Here is an 18,051-nt window from a genome sequence, read left to right as displayed (position 1 = left end):
AAGCTACAAAGAGCCCCACATCAAATCAAAAGAAGCATTAACATTCAGTCTACAGGACCGGCTTCAGGCCTGATACGATATTACAGTAAGTCCCATGGTCTGTGCTAGCCTGAATGGCTAAAGCAGGCTCAGTGTGGAGGAATAATTCAGCCAAAGATGAAAAATCTCTCCCTCAACTCATTCCAAACCTGTGCAATGTTCTTTCATCCATAAAACGCAAAAAGAGATATATTTATCAATGTTCAATCTGCTTTTTTTCCATACTGTGAAAGTGGATGTCAAGCTACAAAAAGGACATAAAATAACATAAATGTACTCCATATGACTTAAGGCCCGTTCACACCAAGCACGGTAACTATAAAGATAACAATAAAGATATAGTTCTACAAATCGTTTTTAATATTAATGAATAGCAGAGTCCACACCACAACGATAATGAATAAGGCACAGAGAAACGATATCGCTGGAATAATTTTCAGAATGATTCAGCTTTTTTTCCAGCTGATGAACGATACAAACATTGACAGCCAATCAGAATCAATCACGCTGTCTCGAGCTCGAGAATTTAAAGTGGAAGAGTGTGCTTAGAATAAACAGACAATCTCATTCGCTGGTGTGTATGCTAATATCGTTATCTTCATAGTTACTGTGCTTGATGTGAACTGCCCTTTACGCACTAGGCAAAACTGAGGCACAGACGAGTTTTTAAGGCAAACTGAGGCACAGACGAGTTTGTGTGAGGAATAGAAATTTTTATGGCATTACATAATGAAAATCTAATTTGCATTGCCGCATATTCAGAGTCAGTGTTCCCAAAGAATAACTGCTTAAATTTAGTTTTAAGGTGCTGTATGCAGGATTGACACCTAGATATTGGAGTACAAATTCTAAATAATGAAGAGGTCGAAGAGTTTTTTTTTTTACCGACCCCTTCTCCGACACTAACAAGAACGTGCGCACATTTCTTTGGTAACCTAGCGGTGGACAGGTTACACAGCTAGCATTGTAGCAATGTTTTGTTTGTTACGGCATCTTTAATAAAACACTAAACTAAAGTACAGAGGTCATATGGGCCACTTTTATAATGTCCTTTTTGGAGCTTGAAAGTGCCTTCATTTCTAGGAAGAAGAGCAGCATGAACATGAAGTTCCATAGACCAGGGCTGCACCTGGAAGCTCTCTGTCCTGCAGAGTTTAGCTCCAAATCTCACACATGAACTAGCTAATCAAGGTTTTCTTAACTTGCAGAAATGTATTCTGGTACAAATAGAGCTAAACTCAGTAGGAAGTTGACCCTGCAGGACAAGGACTGGACAAAAGTGAATCTAAAGATGTAAGAAAGTCATACTGGTTTGGAACAAGGGTGATTTACATGAGAGTATTTACATTTTGAGTGAATTACTACTTCAATTTTTGGCTTTTTTGCAGTAAGCATAACAGTAATCGGCAACTGGTTAACTAGACCAATAGGGAGATGTCTCCTATTCAAATGAACTGATATGGGTCTCTTTTGTCAAAATAAACAAATACAAACAAAAATACACAGTTATATCAAGACAAATTAAAAGCAGTAAGTTGTCTCTGCTCCTGTAGAAATGCTCTCAAAATTTAACTAGCATTCAAATATATAAAAATACGCTTCATGAAACATTTTAGTCAAGATTATCATACATGAAATGTGCAACTGTGTGACTACAGGACCAGAGAGCAGTCTCGAGAGGTGCTTGAATGATATGGTGCACTCCCAATGATTTTAGAGTGGAAAGATGTCATTTGTCCAAGGTGGTTTGATTTTTGGAAAGGGACATGTTTTGTTGGGCATGAGGAGATACATTTCCAGTTGTTCAGATTCTTCAAGATCCATACCAGAAAACACAATGCTGTAAACAACTTTGGCATTTATATAAAATGATGTAGGTCTGCTCTTCATGAAATTATAAACAGTTCATTACCGTTTGGTCAGTCAAAGGTGGCAGAACAATCGTCTTCTCCATTGTGTTCATCACCAGCTTCCAAAGCTCCTTCAGCACTCGCTTCAACACTGTCTTCTCACAGATCTTGGCAAACAGTGTGAGACTGACAAGGAAAGAGTTAAGATTGAAGCGAAGGTGTGAAATTTCCAAGAAAGGACTGAATCTAGTGATTAGCATCTTACTTGCTGTCAAGGAAGTCCATGATGGGCTGGAGGACGTTGTCGGCGTCCTGTGCCACGCTGCTGCAAGCGCTTGCTGGCACGTTTCCTGTTCCCTTTACCTGGCTAAGTATGTCACCCATCTGCTTGACATTTTCTTCAATGTTTGGCTGGAAACTAGCGGGTGGAGAACAGATGTTACTCCAAGAATAGAACAAAAAAAACTACTTCTTCCTGATCCCTTGGTAACTCACCTGGTAGCAAAGATCCTTGCAAGGTCATCCAAAACATTATTGAGCTTTACTTGAAGTTCCTTCAAGATGTCGCTAGCTTCAACGTTTAACTGAAAGACACATCAATCAATGGTGAAAACCACCAGAACTTGTCCATGTTCTTAAATGGTTTGTAATCAAAAAGCATATCTAGGCTTTGCTAATCGGTAATACTTGCATATTTGTACTTGACTTACATCTTTACCACCCATGGCCTCAAACATCTTCTCAAGCTGTACCCTGAGCTGTTGGATATTATTGATGAGGATGCATGGCTGTGGGGGAGCAAAACACTTTGTTAAAATGCATCAAATTCAACACAAGACTAACTCAACCTATCAAAAAAAGCTGCATAGCATATTCTACCCATGTCAAATCAACATACCTTGACAGCTCCATCCTTTGCATTCTAGAATCAAAGAAAAAGAGAACACAAACAGAATGAGATAAATTCTGGATATAAGCAACTCTTTCAAAAATATAAACCTGATTCCATAGGGATTTTTATACTATTACCACTTTCTCCTTGGTGCAGTGGTTGGGGAAGTCTCTTGAAATGATGTCCGCATAGGACAGAAGAACATTGCTAATGGTCTGTGGAGTAATAAGAGCATGTTAAAACAAGTCCACGCAAAAAAATTTCAACAGATTGACCGTTAAGGGCAATATTGATGTTGCTAAGTTAACTGTTTTGTAAAACAATTCTGAAAATGGGGTTTGCTGTCTGAGGCATCATTTTTTCTTTAGTTAAAGGGCTAAACTTGGTTTTCAGTAGATTAAGATCATGCAAACAAAAATCTGCAACCAAAGCTTTCGACCAGTCTAAGCTAAGCATTTGACTTTTACTCACTGATGTAATATTTTGCTATTTGACAACCAGTATTCTTAAAAGACCCTCACATTGTCTACTTGGCTAAAATTAACAGATTAACAAAAAAAGTATTAATGAAACAATCACGAGGACCTTGGCAAATCTCTTCATGTAGTGTCCGACGATCTGTGGGTCTGGACACTCCAGTTTCTTAATGATCTCAAAGCTCTGGTTAAGCTGCGAGAAGACGTCCACTACCGAGCAGGAGAAGAGAGCGTGCTCTGAAGTTTGCTGATACTGTATGAAAGAAAGAATCGGATGTGCAAGTCAGAAAAAGTTCTAGAATAGAAGGCACGAGAGACCGTACAAGCAATTTGCGACCAGACGTCAGGTGAGAGCTCTTTCGTCTGGAAATAATTGGGTCGAGGTGAGACTGTGGCAGGTTCCCAAAGGGGACTTGCTGGAAGTAATGAACTAAAGAGTGTGCTTATTGGTTCAGGAACATGCTGAGGTGTTCCAAAGGCCACTCATTCATCAAATTTTGACATGTCTAGCTGCAGGCGTGAGGTCTGTTGTTACTGTACCTTATTACAGCTGCTAAGCTAAATAGTAAGTATAGCATTACAGCACATTTCCAGTTTGCTTTTAACTTTTGATTCTAAAAGCATTACTTTTACTAGTATTAACGCAACAGTCAAAGTATATGTAAATTGTTATCAGTTTCAGTAATGTAGAGATATGTTTTTTACTTACACAATGTTTACTTTATTTTTAAATAGTGATTATAGTAAATAATGATTTTTTTCTATTTATAGTAGTGTTTTTGTTCAATAATATATGTGCTATGTTTATTAATTATGTACATATAAATACACACACATGCAGTATGTATTTTGAAAATATTTACATGTATATATATATGTATTATGATATATTATTATATTTAAATATCTTTCATGTATAAATGTAACATACTTTTCTTAAAATATATACATGCAAGTGCTTGTATTTATATATACATAATAAATATACACAGTACACACTTACACATTATGTAAACAAAAACGTTTATTTTAGATGCGACAGAATAATTATTTAGTATTTTTAGCACATTTATCTAATCTTTATTATTATGTAGCTATTCTCTGCTAGCATGCATAGCATACTAAAGTGTCTATACGATACTCTGATGCAGAGATATAGATCTTGCAAAATGGTTGCTAGGGTACTCTGTTTGGTTGTTAAGGTGTGGCTTAGCAGCCACCGACGGTGATACTTCAAAGGCTGACTGCCATTATAAATTCTATAAACTAAACCCCCATGCCGGTACAATATTCACATTTGGGTTGCTAGGGTGCTCAACAATGGTTGCTAGGACATGAAAAACAGATGTGTTCAGTTCCTTCACCACAGTATGTCTATGGGGCAACATTGGGGGGGCTCTTGCGCCCAAGGGGTACAACTTACACCCCATTGTGAGGTACATTCTTACTTAGTTCGCCAGGCCCTTTCAAATGTGGTGACCCAGATGTTTCTACAAAATTCTTACTCTGAGATACAGTTCTCACATGCAGCAAAGACTGCAACGTCTATGGGATTTTTTTGTTTATAAATACAAAACTTATAACTTTACATGTTTTTATTGATTTATAAACTACGATATGTGTTGCATCTGCATCAAATGGCCTTGAAGATAATGCACCAAAAGGCAAGAGAAATAAATCTCACCCCATCTTTCTTGTCGCGCTCCAGGGCTCCGTGCAAAAAGTCTCGAGACACCTCCTCATTCTCATCCAACCACTGGATGACAAATGGCTCGAACCACCTGCAGAATAACATCATCACCTAAAGCTCTATTACCCATCATACCACGGTCACAGTGACATTTTGAGTGTCAGATAATACGCGTGTGAGATGGGAGATGTAGGGAGTCACTCACGTGGGATATTCAGGCACTCGGCTCTTGAAGAAAGGCAGATCTTTGCAGTATTCATTGTAGAGCCACTTTACTTTGAAGTGCAGGTTCATGTAATCGGCACTCTTGCACAGGCGGTTCTTTTCATGCTCTGAAAGCCACGAGGTGAAGACAAAAGCTCTTCACGAAACAGTTCGAGATATAACAGCACATAATACATCTACGCAGAGCGGAGAACCCCTACCGAATCAGCAGATGAGAAGAACTCCACCACATGTCGACTTTTCACCAAGTGTGAAATTTAAGTGGCTATCAATGAGAAACCCTGCCAGGCTTGTGTTTCTAACTAAAAATCTAACTAAGAAGCAAACTTTTTTATTGCATCTCATCTGTCATTCAAGTTATGAGCATTGCAGACCTACAGCTGAAACTTTTAATGAGGTTCTGGAGTCTACAAAATGGTCTACAAACCAAGAATCATTCAAGACAAAGGCTAGTCAGATCAAAAAAAGCTTCTTAGCTTAGCTTACCTTCCATTGCGTACTTCATATCTTGTGCGAACAGGTTCCACATAACCTCTGCACTGATTTTTCCAACATTGAGCTCTTGCGGAAATCTGTGCAAAGCAGAATACATAATATTAAGAGTCTGAAAAGGTTGATGAATGTACATTTTGTGCAGTAAAATGGTGCTAAGCTCACTGGTTAAGGCATGGGGTGTAGGAGTTCTTGTCCTCTTCGATAATTGAGACAATGAGGGTGATTAGCTTAGACCAGAAGTCGAGATTCTTGATACTTGGACCTTGTTCTTCTGGAGGAACCTCTCCTTTTTTGTTCTGCACAAAAGGAATTCATTTTGAAATAGTAGCTTGAAGCATATTATGGCTTTTCATAATCTGCCAACCACTGGAAGAAATTACCCCACTAAGGCGCACAGCAGGAATGGCTTATTTCAGCCAGCAAACAAACAAATAAAAATATGCCAACCACTCCAGGGGAACACAATATAGAACAAACCTGCAAAGCATTGCAGCAAAATATAGTAAGTAGCCCAGGGTTAGATGTTTAATTCAACAGGAAGAGTGTTTGATATTTATGAGGGAAACCTGTAACATCTTCAAAGCAGCATAAACAAAAGCAGCAAGATGAACTGCTCTGATAAAATGATCTGGATGCTCCCGGGGTAAAGAGCTCTGGGGCTGATCAGGGCCATTGGGTCAGAAAGCGTCGACTCACCGGGTCCGTTTGGTATTCTCGACTATATAGCTCGTGGCAATTGTTGAAAATGTATTCGTAGGTAGAGTTGAGGCAAGCCTTCACACAGTCCTTCACTACCTGGCTGGCACGAGGAGGACTCTGGAGCTCCTGGACCTGGAGAAAAATATTAATGGTCCATTCAGAAGGATAATTCGATCGCTATGAACAATTGCATAAAAAACTTTATGAAGAATGAAAACAAAAACTGTACAACAACACTGAAGAATTGAACAACAACATGTGGAAAATAAAGGTGCATAAGAATTGTATTGAAAAAAAGCATACAAAAATTGTGTGAAAAAGAAACTAAAATGATAACTGGAAAAATAATAAAAAGAAAACCATCAAAAATTGTATGAAACAATGTTCCAAAATATTCCAAAAAAACCTAATTTAGAAACTAAATAAGACAAAATTGTATGGCAAAAACATATTCATTAAAAAAATATTGAAAAAATTGCATGAAAAATAAATGATCACACAAAACTGAAAATGGAAATCGATTTTTTTAATTTAGTTTCTTCAAGTCAACAGCATCAGGGATTGACAACTAACCTTCATCCTGAAGAATGTGATACTGGTTAGTAGATCCACAGTAGACTTGAGGTCCTGCAGTCTCTCAGGACTGCTAGCTGGGAAATTATTCTTAACACACAAAAGAAAAGGTGTCTCTTTGTCATCAATAATTCTTCCTCAGATATTTCAGATATTTCGATACAATTTTAAGTTTTTATATATAGTCACATCAAACAAACCAATCTCAATGAAGCCACCTGCAGGTGAACACCAAACTAACCATTTACCTTTAGTCAAAAAAGATCCTTCATACAGAATCGAGAAAAGCTGTGACTACTCAAGGAAACACCAAAAAGTCACAATACCCTGTACATAGAGAGGTCAATCCTCAGGGAGTTGTGAAGCTGGTCCAGAAGCTTGACGAACCGCTCTTTCTATAAAGACAAAACACAAATTATTAGTACAAACTCTTTAATGCTGAAAGCTTTCTTTTTGGTATGATTGGATAAAGCACTCACCCCAAAGTTGGAGGCAGCGAAGCGGTCCGAGGCTGACACGTTGTTGGTGGCCTGGGTTGTGTGAGCGTAGTAAGCGTTGATGTTGGCCAGTAGGGTGCTCATGACCGCGGGCACTCCGGGACACATGTACTTTGATGACAAACAGGCGAAGTGCCTAGAAACAAGAAGGAACAGAAAGTATGTAAGCAAACAGCTAAAACATCAATGTCAAAACTTAGAGGAGAACCATACGTCATGGCTTGATAAATGGACTCCACTCCGTAACGCATGGCAAACTCGTCTACGATTTCTTGGGGTGTCTCTTCAAAGTAGACCTTCCATGCATCGTCACCCTTGGCATCTGGTATCTTCACCACCCCGTTGTTCTGGATGTCCGTTAGATAGTGGAAAAGGTTCTATGGAGAGATGGAAAGAGGATCAATTCGCTAAGGATTCATTTGATATACTCCAGCAGGGATTGCGTAATTAAGCTTGCTAATAAATAATGGTAGGAGAAAAATGAGAATGAAAAATATGATCATGACAGAATCAGACTGACCTCGTGCAAGCAAGTGTATTGGACATGGTACGGAGCTACGGTTTCCTCTCCTTTGATCTCCACACTGATGTGCATGCGAATGGCTCCAGATACAGCAGATTTGTCCGTACGCTTGTCTGAAAGGAAGACAAGTTGAAAAAGTCAGGAAAAAAACAGTGCGAGCTGTGTGATGAAATGAAAACCAATGCTATCTTGCAACCAATTTGTACATATTGTACAAAATGACTAATTCATATAAATTTATACAACGCTCGTTTTTGAAGGGTTTGTCTAAAACGGGTTAGGTGTAGGTCATTCATACAAATTCACACGAATTAGCCACTTCGTAAAATATATATTAATTGCCGTGAGATTGGGATGACAAAAACCATATAGCTGAAAGAAAAGGAAACAGAAAGTGTCTACAGTATGTAAGAAAGCAAGAAAACAAGTCACGCCAGTCACTTTGATATATCCCAAAAAGTCAAGATATGATATAATATGTGACCGTCCGTCTAATGATGTTACGCTAATTGCTCTGTCATCCTAGTCGTCCGCGCTTCTAAAGGTCATTGACAAATGGGCTCAAAGTTGAAATGGTTTGATCGGAACTTCTCGCAATATGAAAATAACGTTACATTTATGTTATTAATGCTTGGCTACTCACCCAGGTTGTACCAGACGTCCATTTCTCCGCTCAGAGTTCGAACCTCAATGATAGTCTGTCCGAGAAAATCGTCAGACTCTCGTTTGAACTTCTGCTTTACTCTGGACTTGATGTCATCATCCTCGTCCCAAACGCGCACTTTAATCCGATCGGAAGAGTTGTGACACTCGCTGTTGAGATGTTTTTGTACCATCATGAGCGCTGATCTTCAACAAATTAAGCTTGACACATATTAATTGAGATTTGAATCCACTTACAAATTGAAGCTCTCATCCCATACAGGGTTAAGGTTGCCGTAGATGGTCTTGGTTCGTTTTTTGGTTTTGCCTACTTGCACTGTAACATAAGGATCACTGGAGCCAGTTTTGTCCTTTGCCTGCAGGCCTTGAGCACATAATACTGATGGGAGAAACAACAGGGTTAATATTAGTATAATCAATATGGCATAAACTTGTACTAGTCAAAGTGGGACATTACCGGTGATGCTGATCTTGGCTGACCACTTAGATGTCCCGTCCAGGACGCTTTGCTTGACCTGCTTCATCTGCGCCACGTGTGTTGCCTTGATGACTCCAAACACATCCTGAATCAGCTCGAATATCTCAGGCTTGTTGCGTTCACGGATTTTCATGCGGTCTTTCAACACCATGATGATGTTCTGTGTGCGATCCTCAGCTCCATGTTTAGAGCTCTTCTCCGCCGCCCCTGTGAAAGATGGGTTTAGTTCAATACCCCTTATATTTACACCCAAACAGCCAAAGGTTTGGAATGGATTTTTTAAAATGATTTTTTAATTATTTTTAATTATTATTTTTTGGGATGCTTTTATTCAATTAATTTAAAATAACATCTATGTTAATATTTTTAAAATCTAATTTATTCCTTTTATGGCAAAGCTCAATTTTCAGCAGCCATTACTCCAGTCTTAAGTGTCACAAGATCCTTCAGAAATAAGCTTATTGGGTGTTCAAGACATCTTGAGTATGTACCTTAATAATAATATTTCTTATCATTATCAATATATATAATTTATTTATTTATTTATTGCCAAACATTTAGGAGAAAAATAAATAACTATATATGTATATATGTAATATATGTATATATTAATAATTGAATTGCTGGAATAGCTACAGAAAAATCAGCTGTTATCACAAAATAAAACACATTTAAAAAAGCGTTCTAAATAATAAACAATAACAATAGTTCAAAATAAATTAGTTAATAAATTATTGTATTTTTGTTCAAATAAAATAAAGGCTAAAAATCTTTTTTTCAAACTTTTACCTTTAAAATATGGTAAAAATAATAAACATATCAACATATTTAGAATTTTTTTATATATAAAGATATAGATATATGATATAGATATATTCTATAGTGCAAGTTGTAGTCCATGTTCCTTTAAATGCTAATGAGCTCTGTTGACCCCTCCTATCTCTTCTGTGGAATGAAGAACCATTCTGTTCACTTTAGCCACGGGAAAGGCAATTTGCAAAGGTTCATCTTATACTCACTTAGCCCGAATCATAAAAAATTTGTGCAAGCATAAACGCAAAATGGTGAATGACCACTGTTACATTCATTATTGCATCCAGCAACAAAAAAAAACGCTTAGTAGACTTTTTGATTTCTGAAACTTTTACCAATATTTTGAACAGTGGTGTATTTTTTGTATTAAAGACAACATTTAAGAGTGAACAAAGAAACTTAATAAGAGCATCTTACTCTGTAGACAATCGGCATTAAGCAAATCTTGACACTTCTCGTGACACTTGACCCCACACTCTGTGCAGCGCATGCCCTGTCGAGCGATGCCCCACAGAAGCCCCTCACACTCGTAGCAGTAGGTGGGGGTGGTGGCGGTCCACACCTCAAAGTTGTGTGGTGTAGTACAGGAAATGGGGTAGATCAAAGCCTGCAGGGTCTTCTTATAGACGTGACTCTTCTGCATGGTCATAATAAATCAACAGGTCAATGGAAAACGGTTCCTAATGGCAAAATATGAATTTCCAGGAAGAAAACAGGGCTTGTCGACATACCAATTCTTCATTGTTAAGTGTGCTGGAGGCCATAGCTGAAGTGATGCCTGCTTTTCGAGAGTTCTGGACGAGAGACTACAAGAGACAACAAATGTAGGCCTCAAAATAAAATTAGGAGAAAATATATGCATTTGTTGACTGAATACGTTTGATTGCTTTCTAATAAGTAACTGAATACATAAGAACTGAATGTTTCTTAGCTGTATATATTCGTCCAACTTTTAAAAAATATATTCAGAGAAAAAAAAAACATAAACTAAATAAATGTAATCAAATAAAACAAAATTAACCAAATATATATAATAAAAAATGTGAATTTGTGAACAAATAGTTTTCATGAAGAAAATCCTTCTCATTTATGCAGTGAATGTTTGTGGTTGGAATTGAACATTTTACCCAGGAGTGCTGGAAAAATAAAATTGTGAATACTTACCATTGCCTGCAGAAGGTGAGGCATTAGAAAAAGAAATACAACAAAAACATTTTAGAAGTTTGTCAAAGATAATAGCACAAGTTTTTGAATTATACAAATCCAGGTTAGACTTTTCATAAATCTACTGACTAAATCGCATGGAGAAAGTATTTATTCACAGAGGTCATGAAAAGTGATTGTGCATGTAGAAGACTGAAATACAGAGAGAGCAGAGAGAAAAAAAGAAAGAGAGGCAGGAGGTACTTTGTCTCTAGTTGAATTGTTTTTGACATGCATTTTAATTCTGCTCAACTCAGCACTTTGGCTTCTGACTCTTAGAGTCGGTATCGGTGTCGGTAAGCTGGATTAAAACCGACAAACTGTGGAGCTGTTTAGTGCAGTATGGTAATTTCTCCCTCATCTTTCAGTCGGCAGCGTCAAAGCAAGCCTGGTGCCGTTGCCTGCTCTGACAGATCTCCAGTGAAGGCTGCCAGGAGCGTTCTTGGCTGAATAAGTACAGCCAGACCTACACGACAGCTGTCAGCTAATAAACGATTTTTTTTTTTGGCTCTTGTTACTTTGTTTAATACACAACTAACTCTCCTGTCAATCTCCTGAGAAGTTTTACAGAAAGCAATGTTAACACGTCAACTCAAAAATGGATTCTGCAGCTACGTAGTTAATAAATATGCACTAATGCAACACAACTTATCACCAAATGAATGCAATTTGTTGGCTGTAACCAGACTGAATTAATAGCTAAATGTGGTTATTACATTGTAACTTGCTTGCTTTGAGCTGATGATTTAGGCACGATAAGACCAGAAGCTTGTGTTAGTTGGATCAATTTGGATTCTATGTTGGTTTTAACATCTATATTGCATCTATCCAAGCGAGAACCAATGACGTTTGATTTTATTTGCCATCTAACCTTTTTTTAAGCATCAGTGGAAAAGTTCAACAAGCTCCCAAAGTAGGTTAGCAGGCACAAAACAAGGTTAGCAGGCAATGAAGTCGGCTCAGGAAAAAATACACAAGACAAAATTAATGGGACTGTAAAGGAGACATTGAGACAGTCGTGAGGCTAGAGATTCATCAGTCTACAGGCTGAATGGATCTGAGTAATGCTCTAATAACGTCTAACCCTGTAGCTGTGATTCAGACAGATGTGCCACAGAGACTTCTGTGAACTACAGACCCTCGACAGACTGCTGCCCAAAATAACCACACTGATGTGTATGGACGGTGCTTTTGAAGAGTTGGAAAGGTGATGTTGGATCCAGCAATGTTTTAGTTGAAAGTTTGACGTACTGAAGCTAGGTTGCGTGACTCACCAGGTCTCGGACGAGAGGGATGGCTTTCCTCTTGCGTAGGTCAGGCATGCTGTCTATGCTGTAAAGAGCACCTCCAGGCCTGGGGATCAAATAGGTAGATGTGTATATATATATATATATATATATATATATATATATATATATATATATATATATATATTGAGAATTATATTGAGCTGAATTCAGAATTGCAATTCCAATATGATTAGAGATGACAGGTTATGTTGGGCTGTGATTCTGATGTTTAAATGTTTACAAAAATGATGTATAATCTGAAGCATGAAGTCTGAATTGCTCAGATGCATAGCTGTTCTGAAAAAGAGCTGCAGTTCTTTGGTGACACTCACCCTGCTTGCAAAAAGAGTGACGCAAGTCCTGGAGTCTCGCCTCGAGCCTGCGGACAACAGGGAGTGACAGCAGGGTCAGTGACAGAGCTCTATATCTCTCTTTTATCCATCCATATTAAAACCATATTAACATAATTTCAATGATATAATTTATATTAAAGGAAAAAAGACCACTGTTTATTTTGATTGGTCCCAGACAGAGACCACAGGCTGATCTCACTGACGTCAGTTGTAGGAGTCTCTCATGATTAGACTGGATTAGCCGGACATCTTTATATCCATCATCATAATTCTGTCATAACAACTCCATGAGTAACTCAGAGGAAGCACGTCACAGTCGGTCAGGAAAATGTGTTTACTTTGGACCCACACATAACTAGACCCACCTTTCAGACTGCTTGTCCAGCTTCAGTAAAGCAGTGAAGAGCAAGACAATCGCTATGGCAATGACAAAAAACTGAAAGAAAAAACACAAAAAAGCAAAAACAAATGGGGTGGAACACAAAGAGGGGCAAGGCATGAAATCTCAAAACAAAAACTTGTTTTGTAAACATATGCAACAGTAAAATGTAAAACTTAAAACAAGTGACAAGAAAGTAACATAAAATGGACAAGACAGGCAAGAAAAAGGACAACAACGCAGGGCAAGACTAACCAAAAACTGACAACCCAACCAACTGTACTGGGCATATGCAAGCTGGGAAACTTTGATTGGTTACTGAATTACTATGTACTTGGAAAAAGCTGATAAAACGAATATAGTATCAGTGTCAGGCATCACAAAACCTCACATACCTCCTGAAGTTGAAGGCGAACCCTGTTGAAAAGTCGCAGCCAGTTGGCCTTGGCCCTTACTGCAGGGTCCACAGGTGGCTCCAGCTTTGGTGTGCTGGGAAAAGATGGAAGGAAATTATATATTCAACTTGCATTCAGCAAAGTGTAATGAAAGGTTACACCTTATCCAAGGAATCAGAAAATTAAGCTTACCTCTCTGGAGGAGCCTCTTTATTCTCTTGTTTTGCTTCAGGCGGGACCTCGGTAGCAGGGGTAAGCAAAAGTTCCTCAGAAGGAGCTGCCAGCTTGCCTGTAGGTGTCGGGACCTTCTCAGGCTCCAACTCTGAGACTCGCGGTGGGGTTGAGGTATGAGGTAACTTGGCAAAGACATCAAGTGGCTGCTGTGGGGGTGGTGACTCTCGCTTAGGCTCCATGGCCTGGAATGGTGGTTGAGATTGTGGTGGCTGTTGCTGGTGCATGGAAGCCTGTTTCTCCAGAGGTGGACGGCTGGTTTGGGCATCAGGAGCCAACGTTGGGGCAGTGCTGGTTGGGGTAGGGGTGTAAGGTGGCTCCTGCTCTTCACTGAGAGTACCATCCAGTGGGTACAGGTCTTCATCCTCTTCATACACCATTCCTTCCTCTTCCTCCTCATAGGGATACTCTCCTTCCTCCTGCTCATAGATCTCACCATCCACCTCATCATAGAGTGCACCTTCTTCACCCCCATCTTTGTTATACTCCCCATCATCACTGTAAACGCCCTGCGGCTCTTCTGGATCCCAATCAGGTGAGTCTTTACCATAGCTAACAGAGGAATGGCAGGAATGGTAGGAGTCATTCTCGTCGTAGAACTCTCCGGAACCTCGGAAGCTTTCACCATCCTCTGGGCCAAACTCCTCACTGAGTTGGGAGCTGCCGCGGCTTAGCTCACCCGAGGAGGCATAGCGACTACTGCCGGTGGGGCTGTGGGAGTAAAGAGTTGCTAGTTATATTAAGTCATGGAAGAAACAAGATGGGAGATATGCAAGTTTATGGGCATAAAATTTGAGGCAAAGAAAGCAGAAACAACCAATCACAAAGGAAAATTATACTTGTCAGCTGATAGACATCTCTAACTGCTGAAAACAACAGCTTACGCCTGCCAAAGATGGTTTTCTGGTCTTATCTGGTCTCTCAGAAGTCAAGCCAGTAGACCAACTTAAACCGTTTGTGAGCAAACAAATTTAGGTTGGGTTTAAGTTATTCTCTTCAGCAGGGAAACAGTTTCTGCTTATTTTTGGATTTATGCGTGCAGGTCAGGTGGTGAGAGAACACAAGACAGAATCCTGAGGTTCATTTGAGGGAGTCGAAGGGAAAAAACTCACACTAACAAACAGACTCAAGAAGAGCTGTGTCGCAAATCGCGCTAAGACGTCAATGGGAAGAGTTGTCAGCAGACAGATTCAACCAAGTGGACTTAAGAAAGGACAACACTTTGAAAAAAGAGAAACACTGAGCTGACAGAAAAGGGGATGCATTATTTTCCTGTAACAATGGAAGGCTATTTATCTTTGCTGATGAATGAGCCAATTAGGTGTAGAGAGACTGAGAGAATGGAATGAGTAAGGAAAGACAAGCTGCCACACACACGCACACAATCTCACACTCACACATTATCGATTATGGGACGTAAGGTTTAGTAATGCATGAAAAATCAGAAACAAAAGAGATGGGGTGTGTAATAGGCTGTGAGCCAAAAAGCGTCTGGGCTTCAGACTGGAGGAAATACGAGAGACACAAGACACACACACAATTACACATACAATCACGCTTCTGTCAAGCCTTTCCGCCAGTTAGTCATATATCCTTGTCACCTTTTCTCACTTCCTCACGCACAAACTCATAAATTCTTAAAACACACACACAGCTTTATTTCCTGTCTTCCACACAACACATTTTGGCTTTTGGAAAGGTTTTGTCCATGAGATGCTGAAAGGATAAATCAGTGATGTGAACATCCCCTGGTCTCTGTCACAGCCATCGACATGGTCCCGCCTGCTGCCCACACACAGCCTAGTGTGTCTAAAGGCTATGTAATTAGCGCAGACTAGGCTTTCAGAATTACAACGTTATTCTCTAACTCTGTCAGGCATAGAGCAGGCAAATAACACACTTCACAAAAAACAGACTGTGTGACCAACCCAATGGACCCCCATCGGCAACTGCACCAAATTCGGATTACACGGTACAGAAGACACAAGAAAAAGCTTCTCAGGGGTTGGTTACCTAATAACATGTGACAAGTCATTAACAGGTACACAGCAGTCATGATAGAGGACATAGATACATATACAAAGAGAGTATATATTTAAATATATATATCGATAGACCATGTATGTAAAAGAAGGATTGGTGCGCATGCATGGCAAGCATAGCGAGGACCACAGGACCAGACAAGTCCAATTCCACGACATCATCACAGCGGGACGGAATCACAGGCTGGAGCAGGAAGAAGAGCAGGAGGAGGAGGTGGAAGAGGGTGGAGGTGTAGGAGCTACGGTGACCCACCTATCAGAGAGCGAGTGCCTACTGTCTAAGGAGTACTGGCGGCTGGTCCGCCTGCTCGAGCCAGAAGCCGAATCGAGATCGCTGCGCCCGTTGGTGGCGGAGTCTAAACTATCATAGCGTCTGGTGGGAGGGAAGGGGATGGGGGAGGCAGGAAGAGGAGGAGCATGAGTAATGTTTTTTTTCATCTCACCTCATCAGGTCACATTGGACGGAAAATGACCCAACTTAAGGCAATGGTTAACCAGCTGCTAAGAGATTTGTATCAAAAGCATCACTTTGGGATCAGAATCTTTCCATTTGTAAGACTTTAGAAAGAATTCAAGAGGCTATAACAGAGCCCTGTCCCAAATGGCGCACTTAATGTTGGTTTGCAGGCCTTCACTTGCATGCATCTGTCCACAAGACTGCAGGGTGTAGGCTTAAGATATCATAAGGGACAATTACCTAATAGTCTGCCCTGTTGAGAAAAACATATGTTTTGAAGAATGACAGCTGGTATTGTGCTGGTTCAAGCTAGTCCTAAACTGGTAAGCAACCAGCTCCTTCTCAGGACCTGCTCTTAACCAGTTTATAGCCAGCTCATGACCAACTAGAGACCAGCTCAAACCAGCTACAATGTTAAAATACATACCTAACCAGGTGTTTTCAACAGGGTGTGTGGTAAAATGCCTTGGAGAAGGCGCTTCAGGTGCCATTTGGGACAAGGCAAGAGTCTCAGAGCACAAAGTCTCAAGCATGCAAGAATGTCGGGAATACCACTTTTGTAAGGCAAAATGTACAGAAATAAAAGCTCATTTTGAAGTGAATTGGGCCAAAACGAGCAACTGAGGGGAAACGTTGCATTCAAATCACAGAGTGGCACCAGTGTGGCTCCAAACCCACGAAGTGTATACAATGACCGCTCATCCAAGGTTTGTATACAGTCACCAGTGCATAGGAATAAGAACAGAGGAACAGTAGACATAGACACAGTGAATGCTTTTACTAACTGATAGATGCTAACGTGATTAAAATTAGCAAATAGATTGCCACCAGGAATTGGGAAAATTTACCTAATGGGTCTCTGGTTATCATAGTCGTAATCATGCATGTCGTTGTAGCGGGAGCCATGGTGCATGTGACGGATGGGGTATTGGTGCATGGATGCGTTGGGCTGAGAAGTGGTGTAGAATGGAGGCGGGATGCTGTTGCTGGTTTCGCTGCGGTAATCACTGTCTCGATCGTCAACAGCACTGTCTGGATCATCATCTGAGAAATAAGTTCAGAATTTAGAAGTAAATTTTGTAAAGTAACATCTGTTAATATCTGTTTAATGTTCCACAACCAAAACCATACTTCGAGAGGAAACAATAAAAGTTTTCATGCATTTCTTTTTAAACCCATAAAACAAAGTTTTCTTACTTTGCTGGTCCCCCCATAGACTCCAGTTACCTATAGGAACAAAGAGTCAACATAAAAGAAATAGATCTTTTTAAGACACATGCCTCTGTGTGACAATGAAAAGCAGCTTGTTATAAATCTAGGTTGTAAAACTACCAGGTGTGACATGGACATAAATTTGGATGTTTGAAATGAAGGATTGTGACCTTGCCCCAGGCAAGCTAAGTGCTAATGGTTAATAGCTCTGATGTAAAGCAATAAAAAATGTCCTCTTGGCAAGCCAAAGCTTCCTGCTCCTCCTTAACCCACTCATGCTTGAGATATTGCTGAATACTGTCCAGGAAATCGCTATGCATCATGATGCTAAACCATCCATCTAGTGCTCAGAGATAAAGCAGTCTCATATTGGACCCACTGATAGGGCGATAGGACCTCTAATGAAGTTCTGTACACATCAATCTACCAAGGGGCCTTGCAATTTATAGTGTGAGTGTGAGTAGCGCTTGAAAGCTCACAGCATTGAGTTGATGGCACTGGAAGTGGTCTCTCATGCTCCTCCTGGTATGTGTACTGTAAAATGAGCAAACTAAAATTACTGTTTGAGCAGGTGCTA

At 39.8% G+C, this 18,051-nt stretch overlaps 2 protein-coding genes across 14 annotated transcripts in view; one reads left to right on the top strand and one right to left on the bottom strand.

Annotated features, from left to right (window-relative positions):
* The window catches only part of LOC122327734 (CUGBP Elav-like family member 5), a 1,183,696-nt gene that overhangs the window by 902,214 nt on the left and 263,431 nt on the right, over positions 1-18,051 (top strand). The window lies entirely within an intron of this gene.
* Positions 1-18,051, bottom strand: part of unc13a (unc-13 homolog A (C. elegans)) — a 38,772-nt gene that overhangs the window by 11,263 nt on the left and 9,458 nt on the right. For 7 of the 11 annotated variants that reach the window (XM_043223231.1, XM_043223234.1, XM_043223232.1 and 4 more), the window contains exons 7-37: positions 17,954-18,008; positions 17,460-17,489; positions 17,111-17,306; positions 16,059-16,178; positions 13,725-14,474; positions 13,533-13,626; positions 12,738-12,784; positions 12,391-12,469; positions 11,078-11,083; positions 10,645-10,719; positions 10,331-10,550; positions 9,080-9,307; positions 8,860-9,001; positions 8,603-8,772; positions 7,957-8,072; positions 7,650-7,813; positions 7,419-7,572; positions 7,266-7,334; positions 6,940-7,029; positions 6,364-6,498; positions 5,830-5,963; positions 5,659-5,744; positions 5,153-5,279; positions 4,942-5,038; positions 3,367-3,510; positions 2,919-2,996; positions 2,788-2,811; positions 2,600-2,677; positions 2,385-2,473; positions 2,155-2,307; positions 1,952-2,075 (exon numbers count right to left, since the gene is read on the bottom strand). In XM_043223231.1, the coding sequence (XP_043079166.1) occupies positions 1,952-2,075; positions 2,155-2,307; positions 2,385-2,473; positions 2,600-2,677; positions 2,788-2,811; positions 2,919-2,996; positions 3,367-3,510; positions 4,942-5,038; positions 5,153-5,279; positions 5,659-5,744; positions 5,830-5,963; positions 6,364-6,498; positions 6,940-7,029; positions 7,266-7,334; positions 7,419-7,572; positions 7,650-7,813; positions 7,957-8,072; positions 8,603-8,772; positions 8,860-9,001; positions 9,080-9,307; positions 10,331-10,550; positions 10,645-10,719; positions 11,078-11,083; positions 12,391-12,469; positions 12,738-12,784; positions 13,533-13,626; positions 13,725-14,474; positions 16,059-16,178; positions 17,111-17,306; positions 17,460-17,489; positions 17,954-18,008 (4,074 nt within the window). The remainder of the gene's footprint in view (positions 1-1,951; positions 2,076-2,154; positions 2,308-2,384; positions 2,474-2,599; positions 2,678-2,787; positions 2,812-2,918; positions 2,997-3,366; positions 3,511-4,941; positions 5,039-5,152; positions 5,280-5,658; positions 5,745-5,829; positions 5,964-6,363; positions 6,499-6,939; positions 7,030-7,265; positions 7,335-7,418; positions 7,573-7,649; positions 7,814-7,956; positions 8,073-8,602; positions 8,773-8,859; positions 9,002-9,079; positions 9,308-10,330; positions 10,551-10,644; positions 10,720-11,077; positions 11,084-12,390; positions 12,470-12,737; positions 12,785-13,532; positions 13,627-13,724; positions 14,475-16,058; positions 16,179-17,110; positions 17,307-17,459; positions 17,490-17,953; positions 18,009-18,051) is intronic. The other 4 variants (XM_043223239.1, XM_043223242.1, XM_043223240.1 and 1 more) reach the window with 1 other exon arrangement.

The sequence above is a fragment of the Puntigrus tetrazona genome, chromosome 22, assembly GCF_018831695.1.
Source record: "Puntigrus tetrazona isolate hp1 chromosome 22, ASM1883169v1, whole genome shotgun sequence".
Taxonomy (NCBI): domain Eukaryota; kingdom Metazoa; phylum Chordata; class Actinopteri; order Cypriniformes; family Cyprinidae; genus Puntigrus; species Puntigrus tetrazona.
This window is presented reverse-complemented; position numbering and strand designations above follow the sequence as displayed.